Source organism: Python bivittatus, unplaced genomic scaffold, assembly GCF_059951505.1.
Source record: "Python bivittatus isolate LINGU-HERP-01145 unplaced genomic scaffold, Pbiv_v1 ctg000200_np1212, whole genome shotgun sequence".
NCBI lineage: Eukaryota > Metazoa > Chordata > Lepidosauria > Squamata > Pythonidae > Python > Python bivittatus.
Window position 1 is genome coordinate 4,993,509 of NW_028277040.1, and position 23,638 is coordinate 5,017,146.

Consider the following 23,638-nt stretch of genomic DNA (forward strand, 5'->3'; position numbering starts at 1 on the left):
AATATTCATTGTCAGAAAAGGAAAAGGGGGCTTCTGCACACACAATGACAACTGTGTCCTCCTTGCATCCTCAACACTCTAGGTCCCCCAGGAATATATATTCCAGAACTACTTGTCGCAACATGAGATGCATTCTAAATCTGGTTAGAAACTTTTGAGGCTCAAATCTTGAGGCTCAGCCTGAAACTGGATGCTGAAAAGTAGTGTTTAGTATATGAGGGGATGGGACAGATAAGGAGTGAGCCTGGTGGGCGCAGTGTGGGGACTAAATAGGAAAACATATTTTAAGACTGATCACAGAAACTAACCCCCTAGCATCTCAGAATCTGAAAGCCTGTAAAAATATGAAACTGAGTCCTTAGTTAGAACAGACAACAGGCATGCCCATGGCACAGGAAATCATCTAGACGTTTACACAGCACTTTTTGGATCCTGGTTTATTTATTAAAATGTTGAGCATTCCACATACTGTAATTCTATAAGATAATAAGTTAAAAACCTACCCATAAAACCAGCAAACTGATAAAATACAGTTTTAACCAAAATATATTGTCTCCCCAACATTTATTTGACCAAGCATACACTGTAATCTTAAATCCAGGAGTGAGGCATATTCAAAAGTAATAATTATAGAATTTTCAATTCTGCACAATTTCCCCCAAAATTATATTCCAAGCTCTTTACAATACAAAAAATAAGATGTTAGACTTCTTCCTGTTTTAAAGAAAATATATAAATATATCAAGATAATTATCAAAATTCTTTAAATATAGCCATTTTTAACATCTTTTTTTTAAAATGGCACTCTGAGGAACCAATTTATAACCCAAAGACAGACATACAAATATTAAAAAATGTTTAAAATTAGACAGTCTGTGCCTTGTGCATCCTGAGGTTGGGAAAAAATGGGAGGGTTAAGAAAGCAGGACAGTACGGAAATATATACAATTTAACAACTGATGAAGATAAGACCATGTACTCTGTCAGAATATTCACAAAAGCTTACAGATCAGAATGCAAAAATCAGCATGTTAGTTAAAAAGGACACTCTTATCCATCATAAATGTATCAGTGAAATTTTGCATATAAACACAAAACAGTTGAAAAAGAAACTTTTGCAATAAAACTTTTATCAAGTAACTTATAAAATTATCAGTTAAAGAGCTTTTGTTTAAATATGTTTGTATTAGAATAGTATATGACAGAGGCACCAATAATTACCAGGCTACAATAGTTTGTGGTGACAGTACACTGGAAGTATTGTCCTAACAACCAGGGATGTTGAACAAAATATTCATTCTCATGCAAATACCTGTTGGAAGGTCTCTTCTCAGAAAACAGAAATTCAATAAATCCAGATGGAGAATTATAACATTATTTTATATTTGAGAGTAACATATAACTTGGAACATGTAGTCAGAAAAATGTTTTTAATAAACATATTAATGCAAGTCAAAAAAATTAAGTATAGGATGTTACTTTTCACAATTTCAATTTGGAAATCTATTTTAAACACGAAATAAAACTTGCTTATTGAAATTACTTTCAGATGCTTTCACAACTACATTGTGAAGTAAAACTAGATATCTGTAATGCATGTTTTTAAGGGCAGATTAAGGATAGAAATATTGCTTATACACAGCAATCTTGATTAACCATTCTGTATGTTCTTAAAAATCAATCATTCTTCCAGGAAAAATAAAAAAGTTGAAAGAAAGAAAAAATGTTTTTCAAGACTAGCTTCATTCTAGAATGATCTCTGATGCTGTTTGTTGACAAGGGAATAAACAGAGGATGGATAATTCTGTATTTGTGATCTGAATTTACAAACTCAATCAGTGTGATTTATATCCAAAATTGCATTCCAGACAAGGTGAAGTCACTTCTGCAAATGCAATGCATACACCCCAAACTTCCATGTGCAATTTCCATAAAAGTGGCTCTAGACAATCAAAGATTCTTCAGGGAAGTTAAGGGGAAACTGACAGTCTTAACTAAACAGCAGGAATGCCCATTTAGTTTCATGCTGCTGTGGGATGAGCTTTGGCATTGCTTAGTTTACCAACAAGATATCAAAACTGAGCCTCATGTAAAAGGTAAATGTCTTCAATAACTGACATTGGTTTTACACGGGAAAATAATGCTCTGTGTGACAAAAATAATATAGCAAGCTGCAACACTGGGCTTTTACTGCTTAAAAAAAGGTAGCCTTACTCAACGTGTAATGTGCAGAACACTTACAAAGCAGCAATATGGACTACCTCTTGACGTATTAGCTTACTGTCGGATCTTGAACTTGTTCCATTTCTAATTCTGATGTATTCATTTCAAAAGCCACTCCCACTTTCCTCTCCCTTTCAAGCCCTCTTAGACAGTCAAAAAGCAAGTTTATATGATCTGAGTAACATCATTTCACAGTGCAAAAAAGATTCTTGTCTCTAGTCATTTCCCATGCCTTTACTTTGGAAGAAGTCCTTACAGTGGCTCTCTGCCTTTTTTCAGGAACACCCATTCCAGCTGCAGTGTTCAAAAATGTTCCTTTCGGCTTCCTTGACACTGTCAGCTTTTTAATATCAGCTTTTTCTTTCTGAAGGTGCTTTGCTATGGTAGTTTTCTTAGAGTGGTGCCTGAGAATAGATGATTTGAGGGTACAAGAAGAAATCTTTTTTATCTTTCTCTCTATTTGCTGAGTTGTACTTCTGGGTGGTTGTTTCCTACTGCCTTTCTTAACAAGGTCATGTTTGACAAAAATTAGTCCTGAAGTTTTTTTAGGAAACCCTGATTCTCTACTATTGATTTTTTTTCTCTGCCATATTTTCTTTGGATTGTCTCTTTCTAAATGATCAGCTGTATGGGACTTCAAGGGACATTTGATTCCTTTTCTATTAAATGGATTGAACTGAAAGTCGCTTTCCTGTTCTGATTGGTGTGAGTTCAATGGTGAAACAAATAAGGGTTTACAGCATTTCTCTGAACAGTTATATACCAAACACTCAGATCTTTCTGTAGAAATAGAAGATTCATCTGTCTTATGGTGACTTGAATTCATATCATTCTCCTTAACAGGATCAAGCAAGAGAGATGCTGCTGAAGCATGGTTGTCTGGTGAATTGAAGGACTTTGACATATACTGGGTATCAGCTTGTTTCTTCCTGTTTCCATCAAGGTTGAGATTCCTGAATAGCTGTCGAACATGTGTAGGCTTCTTTGTCTTCTCCCCAGGTACGCATTTGGGAGGTGTTTTTAAAATTCGATTTGTCAGAGGATCATAATACTTAATAGAAGTTTGTTTGTATTTATACCTTACAGAATCTTTACTATCTGTGGAGCTATGACTTTTAATTTTGGGAACCTCTTCAGCCTTGTTCCTAGATTGTTTCGTCTCTGGACATGAAAGAACATAGACTACCGTTTGTGGCTGTAAAGGGCTCATGATTTTGGTATAAGACTTGGGAAGCCTAAGAGCACATAGTCTAGTTTTCATGGCAGGTGTTTTCTCATTCTCTGACCAAAGGAGGTTAGCCATCTGATCTTGTAGCTGATAGTCCTTCCTAATTACTTTTTGTTTTACTACTGGATACTGTACCAAACTTGTTTGTGTGCCATGGCTAACCTTGACTACTTGGCATCTTGAGGCAAGGCGCCAAATCCTTTTTTTGGGATTCTTCAGTGGTTTTGGAACATGTATTTCTGAAGTTGCAGATAAGTTGCTAAAGTCAGGGCCATCACTTAGCCCATCAGTAAATTCTGGAACCCCTTTAGTTGATCCAGCGTCCGTTTTGTTAGCTGCAACTGTATTGATCCTCTCATCACTTTTTTGGGGTTTTTTTCTTAGCCTGCTCTGTGTACGATGAGCCAAGGACTCAGTATCAAAATGGCAGCGGAAGCGGCCTTCTCTGAAATCCCGCACAAGTGCTTCAATTTTCATATCATCTTCGTACATGATCTGAGACCAGGTTTTTCCTACGAAGGAAGGAGGCACATGAGGCAGAGCTGGAAGAACTGGCTCTTCATTTTGAACTGAAATGTCATTTTCTGCTTCAGCTACTTGCGGCATTGAAACGTTATTAAAAATGGAACTGAGTTGGGTGCCATAATTTTCATCTTGTAGATTTACTTTAACTTCTTTGAGAAGTTCTAGATTTTTAACAGTTAACTTGGGCAGGTTTGCTCCTGAATCAACAGCTGCATCACAGTCAAAACTTATATCTGAGCCATGTAGACTACTGTGATCCAAAAGTGACAGTATATTTACACAGGAATTTGCATCTTCTTCTCTGCAAGGCAACTCTTTGGGAGGAGCTTCATAGCAGTATTTCAAAATGACTTGTTCAATTATTTCATTTATAGAACTTTCAGCACTTCTGTACAAATGTTCTTTTTGTCTCGATAATTGGGAAGTTGCTTGAAAAGTCAGGGAATTGCTGGTGCCCACAGGTTTTCTAGTATTCCTGAGACAGAAGTTAATCTGAGTTTCATCCTGAGATTCTAACTCATCTTGTTTTAAAAAAAGTTGACCTGAGATTAAAGAGTTGCCTTTATTATAGACAGGACTCTCATGAGAATGTGAAACAGTTTTTGATGGGACTGACTGTAAAACAGGACTTTCGTTTGAATTCAGAAATCCATCTTGGTTGCATATATCCTGATTAGTCTGCTCACGTATGTCATTTAAAACTAAATCTGTTGTTACTGGATATCTAATGTTTTTTGCAAGTCTATGAGGAGTAGATGACAACTGGCTAACAGGTAATGGATGGGGTAAAACGTCCTTAGCTGTAAATTTCTGACTATTATTTTCAGTCAAAATGCTTGTTGGACCAAGATTGTTTGTATTACTGGAAATATCCATAGTTCGTTGTGAAGCTCCTAGATTGGGCTGTTGCCCCCTTCCTAGGGTCTGGATAGGTAGGAGTGCCTCAGAAGCTTTCTTCAGCTTTTCATGGCTCTGGGAAATAAGGCAGCCTGATTCAGCAGTCAATCCACTCTCAGTGTTTGGATCCTCCACCCTGCTTGTATCTCTCTCTTTCTCTTTGACTTCCACAGAAAGAGCAGCCCCATCCCTTGCAAGAAGCTGGGAGTTGAATGGCATGTCATCATAAGTTGGTCTAGGGAAAGGAAAAAATACACATCAATATTATAAATTATTGAACATTAAAGCAAAATGTGCAACTAAGGGATTAAAAGCCAGAAGAGTTAATAAAACTTTAATGGTCCTATTAGTATGACTAGCAGTATAGCTGCAAACCAAAGTGGCCTACCAACCACTTATAAACCACTCAGGAACTTACAAGTTTGAGCTCTGAATTTCATGGATAATAAAATGTTGTTTAAATCCTGCTGCTATGCAACAGTGAGGAATGAGAGGGAATTTTCAACATTCTACATCATTGGGGAGATGGCACCTCTATCTCCAGAACCACTTTTTGTGCCAAATATTTCTGTCACAATGGTTAATGTGTTCTGGAATACTAAAACACCAGGGAAAGATCCCAGGGAACAACTCAGATAAAAATACATGAGCCTTCAATCTAAAAACCTTAAGCTGTGAACCCACAGTTACAAGAATCATGGTTCATGTCTGCGTTCACATAAGACACCGAGCCATAAACTAGCGAGAACAGCTGAACTGGCATAACACACTGAACTGCAAATTAATCCTCTCTATTTTAAGCCAGCATGGTTCGCAAAGCTAGCCTTAGCTACAGTAATTGTAGGCAACTTTAATGTAATCAATTAAGTAAACAGCTGTCTCTGAATGTGCTGTTAAAAAAAGTAACTAAGGTCCAGTTCATATCTACATTATAAAATGAGAAATCCTACACTGGAACTTGTAGGATTCACTGATTTTTAAAGAAAATCAGAATAAGCAAAATGTATGAACGAGAAAATGAATAATTCTATACTCAGTATACATTTATACACCAAGACTGAAAAAGGGAGTTCCACTAAAAACTCAGACAAATCTAGGGTTATCTAAGTAATAACAATAGTAAAGTTTATTTTAACTAATATGAGTTAAGCAAGATTGTTCTAGATTGTGAGATTAATTCTGATGCCACTAGTCTCTATTTTTTATCCTCCTCATAAACAGTAGGAGCTTCCTGTCACACAAAATATACACATAAACTTCTTCCGTAATGCAAAATTCCTTCAATTAATCCGCAAAAGGTTATACTAATAGTCCTCAACTTGAGATGGCAATTGGGACTGGAATTTCCATCGCTAAGCGATGAGGTCATAAAGCGTGATTTATGCTTAGCGACAGCAATCCCTGCAGTCCTGGCTGCCGTCATTAACTGAATCCCATGGTTGTTAGGTGAGGCAACTTCCTGCCTGCTTCCCACAACCAAAGTCAGTGGAGAAGCTGACAGGAAGTTGCAAGTCTTAGGCCAACAGGCAGGTAAGTAGCTGCTGCCAGGTGGGGGAGCGAGGGAGGGTATGTGGGGGTGGGGAGGAGGGTGCACAAGAGGTGCAGGGAGGGTGTGTGAACGAGGGTCAGGGAAGAGGTGCAAGAGGCGCTGGTCAGGGAGGGTGTGCAAGAGATGCTGCCTGGGTTGGGGAGGGTGCACAAGGGTGCAAGGGAGGTGCAGCAGGGGTTAGAGAGGGTGCAAGGGGGCACATGCATGGGAGGTGCAAGGGTTGGGAAGGGTTTGTGGGGGGGTGCGAGTGGCCGGCGCTGTGCAAGTGCAGAGGGGCTGGGGAGGGTGTGCGGGTGGAGGAGACTTACCCCAGTGACTTGCAACCTTCCCTGCTGGCTTCCCCATTAACTTTCTGGGGAAGCTGGCAGGGAAGGATGCAAATGGTGATCACATGATCGCAGGGTGCTTGGCGACCAGCTTAAGTGCAAATAGGTTGCCAAGCATCCAGATCACGATCACATGACTATGGGGGTGCTGTGACGGCCAGAACTCCGAGACCAGTCATAACCACCGGTTTAGCACCATCATAACTTGGAATGGTTGCTGACCGAATGGTCATAGGTCAAGAACTACCTGTATATAAATCTATTGTAGCTGTATAAAAAGTGGGGGGGAAAATCCTCCATTCTCCACTCACAATTGTATATGGAAATGTTTCTCACCTCATGGCCTGCTTTTTTGTTAACTAAATCTTGTCATCTCTGTCAATAGTCATTCCACTGTGGGCTACTTTAATTTTAAAAATCCTTAATAAGTCAATTCTGATGCTGCACCTTCTCCTTCAATGGTGATATATATGAATAAATGGTTAGATATACATTTTAAAAGATTCTAGAAAAAAACCCCACATCAGTAAACATAATATCAAACGTTAACGATACTGTGAAGAATGTTACTTTATATTCTTGTTGCCTCTTGAAATCTGATCAATATACTGAATTAAACAAAAATCCTGCAGCATGAAACTGCAGCCTTCAGAAATATCTTCAGTACCATCAATACAGCACACCACATAAAAGCATAATGAATAAAGCTCAAAGGGAAAAAATCCTCCTTTACCCTCCTAACTTTTATAAATAATATATCAAGTACCAGAGCAAAATACTATTTTAGTCAGCCTTCATTAAAATAACCCATTCCCTGGCTGGCTGCTGCACCATGTGAGTGATGTGACTACAAGAATAGCCCAATGTTCATGCCATCTGAAGAATTAAATACTGAGAAGTACCAATAGCATCTTCATAATCAATGTTCAGAATTTTATTAATAGATTTTGAAAGACTACTAAAAGCACTGAATCCCCACTTCCAAATTAAGATTCCACAAAATGACAGAATTGTTTAAGTTCAGCACAAAGTGACTTTAGTCCAGGTGAGGACAGCATGGGAATGCAGCTTATGTTATGCCAGATGTATAACAGTTTGATGGAAGCATGACAAAGATGAGCAGAAAGAAATAATAGAATTAACCTAGGAATCTCACTCCTCACAGTAGGAGATCACAATACTTTCTTCCCAGCTCATCTGCCATGCCAAACTCTAATGGAAGACTCCAGAACCTAGCTCGGTCATTCAGCAATGTGCCTCTCCTAGCTTTGGAAAGGGCTCGTCTCCTACCCCCATCCATTTAGCATCCATCCCCATGTTTGTAATTTTGCAATAATTGAGGGGGGTAGACATATTCAGGCTTAGAATCAATTTAGCTCAGTGATCACAATATTGTTAAACAACATTGCTCAATTTATGCAAAACAGAAGTTACGATTCTCATTGAAGAAAACCCATGAAATTTATGTCAAGCCTACTTCTTACTATGATTTGAATCACTTATCAAATATCATAAGTCAATCATATAACACGTGCTGCAATGATGCTCACCAATTTCAGATTAAATTTTGAAATATATAAAAGCATTCTGCTACATTAAGAAAGTCAACTATTTATCACAATGGCCATTATCTGAATATCATGCTAAGCAGTTCACTTTTAATGAGATATGAACCAGCTTAGCCTCCTCCTGGAAGACACACTCCCCTCCCCTTCCGAAGTTTAGTACTTTCATTTCCACTTGTGGTGAACCAAATTAGGAACTATGATTATATTAACTATTGTCAGATTAAACAAGCCAGCTTCAGAAAAAAACAGCTTAAAGTTAGTTTTATTTTTAACTACTGTTTGTCATTCCAGAGTGTAGTTAAATAAAAATGAAAGTAAATGGAGGAAGAAAAACCATGCAAGACCAGTAGGTTATGCTTATTCATGTCACACCAAACCTTGGTTCCCTACATCTCTATTGATTTAAAGCAGGGATGTCAACTTGTTGTTTACAGTTCTTCCAAAAGTTGCTATGAAATTGTAATTTTTAATGTGCCCAAGGGGAAAAATTATATGGAGAGAAATTGTATTAGTTATATTTAATTTAATATTTGTCCTGCCACCACTCAGTTTTTGGAACACAGTTGCTGGCACATCTCTTAAAGACCATCTGTATCCTCAAATCTGAAAAATGATAACTTACCTCTGATTTAAATCACTAAGTGAAATCAGGTTTGTAACAATCATTATTTACATATGGCACTCAATACATGATTTCACACCATACATATTTATATTACTATTAATTTAGAAAATAGTTCTTAATATTGATTACACATGACAAGCTGCAAATGCAGTTGATAGCATATTAAGAACAAAGGAACTAAATCACAAAAAAGCACTACTGTGTTTATTAAACTAAACCTTAAATATCACATCAGCATTTCACATTTGCAACTGCAAATGTCTTAGCTTACAGCTGTATTTATTTTTTTACATCAAATTTTATTACCTTCTCTTTCTCATCTTTTTCGCTTTTTATTTTAGTTTTCATATATTCATGGACTGAAGCAAATATGTGAACGCTACTAGGTTTTTCAAGTCCCAGTTGGTTTCTTAGCTTGGAGTGAATAGCAAATAATGAAAATATTCCCTCTGTGCCTGTAAAGAAAGCTCCTACAGTAAAATGTTGGCTTAGCAACTAAAGCAACTGTGGTTGAATATGTCTGAGGAATGATTCCTCCAAATCAGAAGAATGGCTTTGCTCTAAACATCATCAGAATGTGCTACTGAAATGGTTTCCTGACAGTCTTGAAATTTATTGCGACAGGAATATCCAAAAAATAATTTTTAAGATTTCCATGTCATGGTAGGGTTTTCCCCCCGTCCTTTTAGTCTCAATTATATTCCTTCAGAGTTTTTGATATGCCTTCCAAGTTTCAACAGCACCATCAATGAACTATGTTCTTTCCAGATTGCTTTTTAAGAGTATGGTTGCAGGCTCTGATATATTAACAATATCTTCCATATAACCAACCTAATGTTAGGTACTTTGGGTAAGACACCTCTATTTTATCAAGGTTTTCTTCATAAATATTTTCAGAAATTGTCCAGTTCTTAATAAATTGTTCAAACACAACATTCCATTCAATGTCACGGGGAAGACCTGATTTGTATCCATCTGCTTTCTAAAGCAAAATGGCCATTGGAGTAGCATTTTTTAGCTTTAACAATATTTTATGTTTTTTGTACAGTTGTCTTCTGCGCTGTGGTCTGCCCAGTCCTTGGAAAACAAAGAATCTTCACACAAAAGTACATATACCCACTGGAATCCTCTATTATTAACAAACTTCCTTGCATTTCCTTTTCTAGTTGCTTTGCTACCTTTATAGCATGACTTTTTATCATTTTTCCATAAATCATTTATATATTTTCAGTATGAATCCTGATCCAATTCCAAAGTATTAAAAAGCTAGAAGCAGAGATTAGTCCTCAGCTTACAACAGTAATTGGGACTGGAATTTTCGTTGCTAAGCAATGAGGCCATAAAGTGCGATGTCAAGTGACTGCATCGCTTAGCAACGGCAATCCTGGCAGCCCCCACTACTGTCGTTAAGTGAGGAATGCAGGTCATTAAGCAATGGCCTCACATGACTGCTACTTGCTGACATTTCTCAACAAGCAAAGTCAGTGGGGAAGGTGGCAGGAAGTCACAAGTCCCGGGTGGTTTGCAGGCAGGCTGGCAGGCAGGCGAGTGCTATGGAGGGTGGCCGGGTGGGGGAGAGTGTTGTGGCACCACGCAAGTGTGGCTAGGAATGGGAGGGGATGCTGCAGGCATGCGCTATGGAGTACGCGATCCCTGGGATCTCGTACTCTGTAGTGGGCTCCTTGGGAGAAAAAGCGGCAGGAGCAACTTATGGGAGCAACTTGTAACCTTCCCTGCTGGCTTACCCATTGACTTTGCTGTGGGAAGACGGCAGGGAAGGTCACAAATGACGGTCACATGACCACAGGATGCTGCAACTGTTGTAAGTGTGAGCTGGTTGCCTAGTGCCTGAATTGTGATCATATGACTGCGGGGGTGCTGCAACGGCTGGAACTCTGAGGAGCAGTTGTAAGTACCACTTGTTCAATGCTGTTGCAGCTTCAAATGGTCACTGAACAAGTGGTCGTTAACCAAGGACTACCTGTAGCTCCAATCTAAATGGGGAACTCTGAAGTGCCTCCCTCTTAACTCACTGGAGAAATATGGGGTAGAATCTACTTGGTAAAATTAAGTATGATCTGTCATAAAGATCGAAAATTAAGAACATGAATTATATACTATAAAGAAATTGCAACTGGCATATGAGGATTTCTCTTAATGGTACTCTCACTTAGTAAATAAATTGAAAAACTTGTTAATTATTTAAAAAAGCTGTAAGGAAAACTAAGCTAAACTTTTTTTTTTAAACAATATTCAACACAGGAAACAGCTTAGGAGGTTACATGTTAAATCATACTAGTATTAAAAGGCTCAGACTGTGTTGCAGAATGATGCAGTTATCTAATTTACTAGCTTGTTCTTCAGGTATATTGGTCTTCAGATTGATCTATAGCTTCATTTATACCGTCTTCTTTCAATAAGTAGATTTTCATGACAGTCTCTCCACGCACTGCTTATTCTTTATATGTTTTCTTTTGTCTAAAATCTTTCTAAATATTTCTAAATGGCATTTCTTTTATGCCCAGAAGCCACTACATACAGAAAAATATGGGCAAAAATATGGGCAAGCTGTTTTCCTGAACAAGTCTTCTCCTCCCAACATTTGAACAGGCTGCATTTATCCTTCCTTCACCCATCCTTCCCTCTATCGTCTGTTAGGTAGTTCCCCTCCCTTGCTTGGCCCAGCTCCACTGCATAAGGAGAAAACAAAAACAATCTTATCTAAGTGATGTCTTCACACAAGGGAATTTAGTCAGTAGTTAAATCTGGCAGACTGTCATTTTAACAGGCTGAAGAAACATTTCACTCCATAGTATGAATTACTATTAATTCACAGTAATTAATGTTTATAAGATTATAATTGTAGGCTCCCCCTGTGAAGATGGCAGGCACTCGTCTGTGCAGTCACCGGGAGTTGAGGACAATTTGATGGTACTCAACTGACACGATACGTACATGATTTCTTCCAAGAAATTTCTACATTATCACTGTTTCTTCGTTCCATTTTTAACATACTTCTCCCATAATATTTATATTTATGCATTTTCTTCTCTTATTTAGTAGCTTCTTTATAATGATACCAGACACTACTTTTTTCCATGATTAGGCATTTAAATGACTCAGAGTGTACGTAGCCCAATGCACTAAAAAAGCAGGTGTTATAATTTCTCCTTCCTCAGCAAAACAGAAAAAAGAGACATTGCTGAAAACAAAAGCAAAAATAATGAGCACAAAACCACAACAAGTTCAACACAGAGCTTTCACTCTTCTTTTACAACTTGTTTTTCAAGTTGCTTCCAGCTAAAAATATATTTCAGATGGCCCAACATGCTGCAAATTTAATACATTTCTACTTTAACACATTGGATTTGTATTATAAAACATCCAGATAGCCCAAACCATTGAATGATTGTACCTATTGTCGTAGTATCGATAGGGATGATGTTGCAGAACATCTTGCAGGAAACGCTCCATCAGGCTAGTTGTACCCATACGATTCCTACAGTAACTGACAAAATGTCTATGCTGGGAACTGTATACATGCTGAAGATAAAGCGAAAAGAGTATTTTGTATTTTCATAATCTATTAGTTTTTTTCTTTACAACAGACAAGAATAAATTCCAGGAATTTCTATTATGAAAAGTTATAAGAAAAAACATCACTTTAAGAGACGTATTATTTGATATCATAAAATTAAGAAACACTGGCTGAAAACCAATTGCATCAGATAAGCTAAGGCCAGGGCACCAAAGAAAGCAAAAAATGAAAACAAAAACAACACCCCCCCCCCGCATATAATTGGAAAAAAAAAATAGCTGTGGTACCACGGTGTGAAATTTGCTAGTTAAAGAGGTATAAAAAATAGGATGTGGTAAAAGAATGCAACGACAGATTTTATATTTTGGTACCTCTGATAATCCCAATCATCCCAATCCCCTAAGCATTTCTGCCGCATTTCACAGGTTTTGCTCCTCAGCACTAAACTATTGTACAAACAAATCAACTAGGTGGTTCATGAGGAAAATCTTCTAACAGCCTTTCTTGCAAGCCATCTTCCAACAAGAATCCCAAGGGAGGTGTTGCTTAAGGATTCTACTAACCACAGGGGTATTCACTTCTTCGGGCCCTTTGGGCCACAGAGAAAAGATTTATATTTGAAAGGAAAAAGGTGAACTTAGGCATATGAGAGTACTCACATCACATCTATTGGCAACTACTGAGCTTAGGACTCACTTTGCAATCCCAGGAAAAGTTGCATTTGATTCAAGGAAATGCTGATAGATGTGTCATACAGGCCCACTCATGCTCCAAATCACCATTTACCCTTCAAATCTAGTTCACTGCACAATCTTACTAGAAAGGGAGCTTCTATTGATGAAAGGAATGTCTTGCAAGAGGCTACGTCCAGTTCAGACTGTCATGACAGAAGGGATGCAGAAAGAAGGGTGATTAGAAAATTTAGACTTGCATAAGTGAGGGACAGTCCTCTATCATAGCTAATGCACAATTTGGATTTTTTTTTTTTCATTTGCCTAACCATGCTTTTCTCAAGCCAGTAAAAGTAAAGTTTCAACACCTGTAAGTTAAAAGTAAAAATAAAACTGCAAGCATGAAAGGAACGTCCCATTCTTTGCTTTTAAATTGTTAGATCTACTCTAAAAGAGCAGAACAGGCAAAGGCAACTCTTTTGGTACCGCTTAGAATTCTGAGAGCACTCTGGGGATGCTCTCACAAAATTACTACGATTGAAGTGCTTGGGTCCTTGCAAATGACTGCCATGGTAGAAGTGAACAGTCCTAAGACAAGCATTTAATCTGTTTAAAGTCCTTGTCTATCACTTTCTAGCCCCACAATATGATATTTAACACTTCAGTGCATCTTTGTATTCCTTGTGGGGGAGAGGGTGATGGAAACAATTCAAGGACAAAACACTGATCTGCAGCCATTTCCCCCCCCCAGTAATCATTCCCTTTTTGGGAATGCAGAGGAATTCTAGAAAATAAAGATAGTATGAGATAGTGCTTTGCGGCATGCATTTTTTTAAATTCAAGGTTACGTGGGAAAGAGAGCTTGGTGGCTGCAAGAGAGATTTCCATGAGCGGTCTATTTCTATAGGGAAAGCCTTCAAAAAGAAACTATTAAACCCTTTAATGAGGTTTCCATATGTCACCTGGAGTTAAATGTTTATCTGAATACCTGTTCAAGATTACTGTAGGGTGCATGGCAACAGTTGCAATAACCTTGTCTGTTCTGCATAACAGGTACTCCAGTTTTAGACAGCTCTGATCCTTGTATATTTAAACTGAAAAATATAAATTTTGATATAGTTGTTTATTCTCAGAGAGAGAGGATTATAAAGCACAATAAATGAAACTAACTGCAGAGGAGGTTCGATTATTCAGAAATATCTATTGTATTAGATAGTAGGGCTTCGAGCGGGTTTACATTATTTGATGACATCACCAGGCAAATGACGCCAATTATATCATTTCTGTCAGTTTACATCATATCTGTGATGATGCCATTGTACAAATAACATAAATCCCACAGTGGAAATTTGGTCCATAGCATTACATGAGAATTCCATTGTATAAAGGTTTGATAAAATCAGGTTCTGCATGCTCAGTTATTAAAAGGTCTTACTATTAAAACAGTATTCTTGTTACCTTTTTTTATAGCCCAGCAAAATTAATTAGATCTCACTGAATGCGCTGTAGAAGTAGCAGACTCATTCACATTCTTCTCAAGTTAGAAGTTTATTTTAAATTCTACTTATACTTTTACAACTAATACAAAAATTAAAATCAGCAGAAAACTGAAATTAATTAAAAGAAAGTAAAAACAAGACAAAAATACAAAAGAAGACAGATCACATATTCAAATAAAAGTTATACTACCTAGGGAAGGAATGCCTCTCTTAAACAGGAACCTGTTAACCACTTGGTGAAAACTACCATTTAAGGTACCAACCCGCCCTGCCCAAAACATGGGAGTTCCACAGTTTAAATGTGGCCACTGAGAAACCCCCCAAATCATGCTGTTGCCACAGTAGGGGTATAGAGAAAGGGCTCTCCATCGTAGGATTTAGTAAAGCTGGTCTGGGATGAAGAAGTCCATTAATTATCCTGGACCTAGTCTCTAGTCATCACCAGTATTTTAAATTGTGCCCAGAAACAAAGAGGTAACCAACCCAGCCTTTGCAGGACCACTGCCTCAGACATCCACTAACTTTGTTGTTGCTGCATTCTAAACCAAATGTAGTTCCCAAAAGCACTTCAAAGTTACCTAAGTCGTTTTTATTAAAACAGCAGAAACTAGATGGAACTAAATATGTATCATAATAGCCAAGTCTAGCTTCATCAAAAACACACAGTTGATCCACTTAAGATGGACAAAGGCAGTTCTGGGTATAGGGAACTTGAGCTTTGAGGTATAAAGCTAAAGTAACATTAACTGCAAATCTTGTTCTTGAGGGTAAATCCTACTCATCCCAAACAGATTAAACTTTTTAGTCTACTTCCATCTTGTCTGGATAAAGACTTAGTTGATAAATTCAGATCAGTTCTGTGGGTTAGACAATGATTCAGAACATCAAAAGTTTTCCTAGTAGTAGATGAAAAAGAGAAATAAAGCTGCTGATGAAAATACACCCCAAATCATCTCCTGATCATCTCTCCCAGAAGATTCATTAACATATTAAGCAAAATGGGAGACAAGATTGATTCTTAAGGAACACCATATATTAATGTCCAAAGAGCTGAATGAATCCTTCAACATCACGTTCTGAATCAACTTTCATTATATCAAATACCACTAAGTCTAGCAGAATCAACAGGGACATATACCCTGTCTAGTGCTTGTCAAAAAAATGTATACTCAACCACAACTGTCTCAATTCCAATCTCAGGTCTGAAAAAGAATGAAATAGTTAATCCACCTCACTCCAGATGCCCTAAAATTAAGAGGTAATCCCACTAGCCAAACTGGACAGAAATTATGTAACATGGTGGGATCCAGAGAGAGCTTTTTCAGTAGAGGCTTTACAAAAGCCATTTTAAGGATGGATAGTACAATTCCTTTCTCCACTGAAGCCCTGGGCATTCTTTGTCCTCTTTTGCCCAGACCTACCCTAGCTGCCTTAATCAGGTTGGGAAAGACAAATACGCAGGTTAGTTGGTCTTGGGCTACAAAGAATCTTATTTATCTCTTCTAGCAGTATAAACGGAAACTTTCCCATAAGAAATTGACAAGTAGGCATAATACACGCATCGTTTGGGCCACTACAGCAAATGAATCCATGTTAGAGCAAATGCAACTGATTTTATCCCTAAAATATTTATTTATTTATATTTCAAATTTAGTCACCGTCCATCTCCCACCGACCAACTAACCTGCGTATTTGTCTTTCCCAACCTGATTAAGGCAGCTAGGGTAGGTCTGGGCAAAAGAGGACAAAGAATGCCCAGGGCTTCAGTGGAGAAAGGAATTGTACTATCCATCCTTAAATAGACTTGGCTATTATGATACATATTTAGTTCCATCTAGTTTCTGCTGTTTTAATAAAAACTACTTAGGTAACTTTGAAAGAGCATCTCTGGGCAGTTTACAATAAAAACAAAATATTTCACAGAAATGTCACAGCAGACAACGGAATAATTTTCCACAGCATTCCTTGATGTCCTTGCAATAAACATTTAGAATGAGAATAGCTCTGCTGCATTACTCTGCAGATGCAATGATAGTGACAAAGTATAATTTATTTGCCATACTCAAAGCCAAGGCATCTAACTTACACTTGTTTAGATTTAACCAACTCTTCCCTCATCATCACTCTAGACTCAGCTCTGCCATTTTATTGTCCTGAGTTTCCAGTAAAAACATTGTACCTTGTCATCTGCATCATTAGCAAGGAGTGATTATGACAACTATTCAAATTGTATGCCTATGCTAGATATTGGTTCAGCACTGAAAAGCACTACTTTTAATTCAGGCAGAGGAAAATTACTAACAGAACCAGGAGGAGCTTGGAAGATAGGCACGGCAGACTTGCTGTTATAGCTCCTGTCTGACATAGATGATTGCAGAAGTGTCCACGGGGGGCAACACATGTTTATTTTTATTTTATTTATCAAATTTCTCCCCCGCCCATCTCTCCCCAATGGGGGACTCTGGGCGGCTCACACAAAACCTTAAAACCATAAATACATATAAATACATAAAACATAAAAATTTAAAAAACGTTACTAAAAAAGAGGAAGAGAGTCCAAGAAGATAAAGGATCTGGGGCTGAAGACAGCAGGCCTCTGTGGGGCTAGCCATTCCCACGCTTGAAGTATTCCCTCCCCACCCCAGGCCAAGTGGCAGAACCAGGTCTTTAAAGCCCTCCGGAAGGCCAGGAGTGAGGGGGCCAATCTCACCTCTGGGGGCAGAATATTCCAAAGAGCATGTAAAAAAACATGTAAAAACATATAAAACATGTAAAAAAAAGGGGGGGGGGGACAAGACTTCAGTTACACAGTCAGGGCCACTATCTTAACTTTTTTTTTTTTTTTTTACCATTAACTAATTTCTCAGACTCTTCGGGGTGGGGGACTGAGACAAAAAGAATACAGATTAACTAACTAATAATTCAACATCTCCTAGGACACAATCACCAAGGCAGTAGATCTGAAATGTAACCCAACAAAATGCCACACTCAGTGTAAGATAGAGATTCTAACATATTCTAGAGAATTGTGGAGTCCTTGGGGTTCTCTGAGCTTGGTTGTTTTCTTGCAAATGTTTCGTTACCTGGCTAGGTAGCATCTACAGTGCAATGTTACCTAGCCGGGTAACTGTGATGGAATGGAATTACGAAGGAGATTATTACGCTCAGGGAGATAAGCGTGTTCTTAGTTCACTAGAGGAGTGTGGGAAGATCAAGAGGATGAGGCTGGCACCTCCCTGAGGAATTCACAGTGTTGTGGCTGGCTGGCTTGGGAGCTAGGTTTCAGTCTGGGGAGATTTTCTGTCTAGAGGTTGCAGCTATTAAACACAGTAGAACTGGATTTGTATTGTCTCTTGGAGTTCTTTGGGCTAAACCTGACATCAATCTCCCCAGACTCAAACCTAGCTCCCAAGCCAGCCAGCCACAACACCGTGAATTCCTCAGGGAGGTGCCAGCCTCATGCTCTTGATCTTCCCACGCTCTTCCGGTGAACTAAGAACACACTTATCTCCCTGAGCCTGGCCTTCATAATTCCATTCCATCACAGTAACGAAACATTTGCAAGAAAACAACCAAGCTCAGAGAACCCCAAGGACTCCCCAGTTCAATCCTGAGCTACATATATTCTCTTCTATTGGTATTCTAGAGAAGCCAACTTTACTAGAGGGAAGATTTCCAGAACAATTCACCCTTCATCACAATTCCCTTTTTGCTTATGCTTACAAACAAAAATAATTATATCAATAATAGCAACCATTCTCTTTTATTCTACTACCAAATGCTAATCAACTCACATGAAACAGATTAAATCCTGTCCTTACAACTTAGAAAACAAAACAGAAAATACAACAAAGTATTTACTGTTCCCATCTGCCAATCATGGTGTCCTCCATCAGAAATACAGGACATAACCAAATTAATTAATAAAATTAATTCACCTATTCGCTATGAAAAAAGATTTTAAAATCACCATAAACATGATAATCTATCTGGTCAAGTTAACCTAAAATGATTTAACATTCTTAATTCTGCTAAGTGGAACTTATTTTTCTCTATTTCTTACTCATAAATTCTTTTCATATCAAGGCTTCTGGAGATTGTTGATTTTACATGAAACTAAACTTACCTACTATTGCTGTCCTGCCATAAGGAACCTTCATTAACTTTCCTTTCCATACCTGAATGGGAAAAAAAATGAAAGAGAAAATCAATCAATACTCTTACTTCCCAAGTTCCATTTATCTTTCAGAACAGTAAAATGTATTTCAGCAGATGCTGAAGCTCCCATTGCACATTTCTTCTTGGTGAATAAAAGGTTTACCTTGTGCTGAACTAACATTGGCTTCATCAGCTTGCTTATTATGATCAAACATCTGTAAAACAAAACAGTGCAAAAAGCTGAACATACACATAGGTTCTTCCAAGAAATGTTTGCTCAAATTTTTTTTACTAAGAACAATATTGCAAATTTCATGAACACAGCCTCAGTAAAATGTTTCCATTTCAGGAATAATCTCATTTTTATACAAGATCTTGAGGATGAGAACACCAAAATCTCAAGAGATTTTTGGGGGGGTTTGTCATCATGCAGTTCATATGGTAACAACTACAGAACAAACATACAGGGGATTTTCAAGACATTGTCCTTTAATGAGTATTGTGAGAGGACAGAGATTTTTCCCTCTGTTATATAACACTGCTGCTATAGGAGTTGTATTGGTTACTAATTTTTTTCTTAATATAATCCAAGGTGCTGGTTAAACGCTAGCCACTCAACCCAAGTGAATAGAGATCACTTGCTGAAGGTGGTAGCAGGAGGTATAACAAGAGAGGACACAGAATGAGGCATTCTTGGTGCCTGCTCCTCTCCTTTTAAATCTCTTCACCTTGCTGTTCAAGGCAAGAATGGTCCCCTCTCTTACAGCCTTCCAGAGAATAGTTAAGACCTGGCTTTTCTGGGAAGCCTTTATTGATTAAGCAGGAAGAGAAAGATCCATGTCGATATTATTAGCATTGATGGTTTTATTGTTGATTGCGTTGCTACACTGCGTGGTATTTTGATTATGTGCACTGCCAAAAGCCTCTAAAGTGAAGCAGTTTATAAAATAAATAATGAAATGCATAAACGGACAAACGAATATCAAATTTTAAAAGAGACACAGTACTTTTCCAGTGACTTACTTCTTCACTCTGTTGTCTGAACTCTTTTCCATCTCATTGGACTTTGAGACCAGAAGAAACAGGTAGAGGTAGCTCACAGGAGAGAGAACCATTCAGTTCCACTTACCAATATGCCCCTCTTATATTTAAAAATAGATTCCTGTGTCCTCTTTTAATGTGATTGGAACAGACTGGCCCACATTCAAACAGATACATGTGCTACAATTACATGCCATATGAGCCTTGATCACTGGCAGCAATATAATCTGATTTCATAATATAAGGACGACAGACACAAAATTGGTATTCATCAAAATCTATCCAATTTGCTTCCCAATCCCAGATTAAATTTAGTAAAATTTCTAAACATATAAGTAACTAAATACAAATAAAGATGGGGGGGAAAGCACTGCTTTTTCAAGATCTGTAAAGAACATCAACATTACTATAGCAGCCATTCATATTTTTCCAGGTACAAGTGGTCTAGAATAGAAATTGTATATTGGAAAAAATGTACACAAATTACAACTCACCATAACAAATCAGACCAATATCAACAACATTTACAGTTGTTTCCATAATAGCAAGCTTGGGTAGCTTAGAGTGAAAATGAGCCACATAAGAAGACAATTGTGATTTCTTACATTATTTCATAGGTATCTTTGTAAATTATAAGGATTATTTAAAAGGATATAACAATAATCCAGGGCTATACAACTCCTTTTGGTCTGGGAGCAATATCAAGTTTTGTATGGTATATTCAAGGACGTACTACAAAAGCGGGCAAATTCAGGGCTGATTTAGAGGGGCCTTTAGAGGTTTTAGGGAGTAAACTGTGTACCTTAACCAACTGCTTTTTGCCCTTTAAAGGTTAGGGAATCTTTGCCCTTTAAAACTTCCTTAAAACCCTCTAAATGTAAAATAAATTAAAATAAAATAAAACGACCAAATGTTGGTCCCACATATTCTAGGGATGCACTTTTTCCAATCCTACCATAACCTTTAAAACTACACAACACGATGGGTGATGTTTGCAGAGGAAATGGAAACAAGATACCCAACTATTACTACAAAGCTCAAGTTCAGGACTGGGTAACCTTGCACAAGAGCAGTTCTGCTACAAACTTAGGATACACCTGTATACACCTGAGAGTTTTTCTTCCTACAGTGCAATATATCATGTGAAAACTCATTCTTGTACCTAAACTTAAAATCTGTTTCATAACATACATCATTACTGTATTTTTTGTGAGTCTCCCTCTACTCTTAAAATTGTTATTTTCCTGCAGCCGTTTTAGGGGAAATGTCAACTCTATTCAAGGTTTATGGAATTACTTCAGACTAACAATTGGAGGCATGCTAACATGTATGCTTTACAGAACTCAAAAAGTCCTTATTTGAAAATTACTTCATCTCTTTTCTCAGTGTATCCATGGTTAACTGACTTAGGACTTAACTAAATTATCTCACCACACAATAAGCCATAAACCACCCTGGCTGTGTTTACACAACAGAGCTGCAAACTAGATATAGTATTTTAGGCTAGTGTGTTGTGTGAACCTTACTTTTATATAGAAAAATCCATACAACCTGTTTATAGTCTATTTATCTAATTTCATACATGCTCATTTCTTCACGTGAACAGAGAATCCCAGGGGCTTCCTATAAGCATCTATATATATATATTATATATATATAATCATTTGCATATTAATGTTGTGTAAAAACCATGCAGTGCCTTTTACCTGTGTCCAATATATGCCACTTTACCCAATGAAATTGGAACTCAACCAAAAGTGTGTTCCGTTATGAAAGGGACACAAAAATGAATAGGAAAAGGATAAATAGAAATTAGCAGGATGGGAATGGGGTGGGGAGAGGCTAGGCTGAAACACTTTTAATTATTATACCAATTTCTAGGTAAAAATCTGCATTGGGATGTGTGTGATAAGAAGCCTTTAATTACATATGCCTCCACTGATATGCCAAAGTTTAGGTATAGCTATTTTATATGGCCTAAAATGTTTAATCTGCTCCTGTCCTGAGCAGAAGGGTGAACACAATAGCAGAAATGGCTACTTCCAACTCTGTGATTCTATGAAACCTACACAAGCTTAATCTTCAGAGTCATGTGAGTTGATTTTAGTATTTGTGTGAAATCATGGTTTACAAACTAGCCTGATATCCAATTTTGCCTTATTCAACACACCATGATTAACTCAGCTATTGTGAACACAGCAAAAGTTCTCACAAATCGATGCTATCTAAAACCAGTGGCTACGAATGGCCATACCTCCAGAGAAGCTGCAGTGCCCTCGCCAAGAGACACTGGCTGGTTCACACAACATGCTAAGTCATGGTCGACCACGGCTTATTAATCTACATCTTATGGGATTGTCACACAACACACTAAGCCAAAATCAAATACATCTCATTATGGCTTAGCATAAACCAGGACACGTTTTGACACAACGCTCATAAGCAGGATCGGAACGAAAACTGGGAAAACAAAACGAAGGACACAGGTGCGCGCGGAACTCCCCCATCCGCCCCACTGCCAGAGTAGCATCCATGATTCCAGGGATCCAACCCTCGGAGCAGACATTAAGTGGGGACGGGGGGGGGGGGAAGTGAGAGGGTGCGCGCGCGCTCCGGAAGCAACCAAGAGGCCCCGCCCCTACGCGCGTGCATGGAAGGAAGCGATGGCCTCGGGGTAATCTAGCCACTGTTCTTTTCTTTTCGTCTACACCGCCAATTTAAACGCCCGATCGAAGTTGCCTACCGTCCTTCTACGTTTTCTTTCTTACCTCCATTGCGCTTCCCCCTCCCCCTTCACTGATTCAAAAGTGTCAAAAAGCACAACCACAGCTTCCTCTTCCGGGTTACCAGGGAGACAATGAGCACGCAATATTCCTAGAAAGGCGAGAACGGGACTTCTGTACTACTCCGCTCGTTGGCTGAGGAACGCAAGCGCGCGCGCCGGTGGGCGGGCGAAGGAGGATAGACAACGCCCACAAGAAGAGCAAAAACGATTTGCAGGAGCCGGGGCCAGGCTCGCGGGCGTTCGCGTCCATCGTAGCCTCTCGGGAGACAGAAGGGCTCGCAGGCCGGTTGCGAGAGGTGGCGTTCTCTGCGTCCCCAAAGACCCGACTTGCTCCTAGAGCGCTTTCTTTTGGCACCGCAGTAAGAAGGGTGTTGTTCGCACAGAACATGCTTGGCCGTGCTAAACCCCAGCTCAAGGTTTATCAGATGCACTGGGTGATTTTGCCACTTGCTAAACTACAAACGACCCGCAATTTTTTTCTTGCGAGTTGTGTGAACCTGGCCGGTGTCAATATGGGAGTTGAATTCTGGGAGTTGTTGAGAAACACTGAGATAGGTGATACGAGGTAATTCAATGGGACCATCTGCTCTGACTGTTTGCTAGGCCTCATCAGTGTCTGAATGAGATTGTACTAGCTACTCTCAGTGTGGCTTCCAGTATTAGAAGCAAATGAACAGGAGGCAGATGTCAGGCATTCCATACATTGTACTCCTGGTTCCTTAGTCCAATGATGGCAAGTCAGTATATTTCAGATATATATCTCTATGTTTCTATAATTGTTTTCTTGTATTGTTTATCTTACATCAGCTTGTCTTACATAATCTGTCTTATATCCAAGCTGGAGACTTCCATGTTGTTGCATGCCGTGTAACTCAAATAAACCAGTAAGAAATCTGTAATAAAAGCTTTCTATCCTTTATCTTCTAACTCATCAGTTTGTAATTTGTCTTTCAGAGTCCTATTAAAATATTTTATTGCTCCATTTGTTGGTCAGTAATAAAGTGA

At 38.4% G+C, this 23,638-nt stretch overlaps 1 protein-coding gene across 3 annotated transcripts; it reads right to left on the reverse strand.

The window, feature by feature from the left end:
* Nucleotides 1–401: 401 nt before the first annotated feature.
* Nucleotides 402–22,695, reverse strand: ZDBF2 (zinc finger DBF-type containing 2). 3 transcript variants are annotated; one of them, XM_007436447.3, is made up of 6 exons: nucleotides 22,617–22,695; nucleotides 18,971–19,022; nucleotides 18,776–18,827; nucleotides 14,139–14,244; nucleotides 12,357–12,484; nucleotides 402–5,108 (listed from the first exon to the last, which is right to left on the reverse strand). In XM_007436447.3, exons 1-6 carry the CDS (start codon nucleotides 22,620–22,622, stop codon nucleotides 2,408–2,410), a joined length of 3,045 nt encoding a protein of 1,014 aa, XP_007436509.1. In that variant the 5' UTR covers nucleotides 22,623–22,695; the 3' UTR covers nucleotides 402–2,407. The 3 variants fall into 3 exon arrangements, with proteins under 3 accessions (XP_007436509.1, XP_025027801.1, XP_025027800.1); XM_025172033.2 differs by lacking the exon at nucleotides 22,617–22,695 and adding an exon at nucleotides 22,592–22,610; XM_025172032.2 differs by lacking the exon at nucleotides 22,617–22,695 and adding an exon at nucleotides 19,831–22,608.
* Nucleotides 22,696–23,638: the final 943 nt, after the last annotated feature.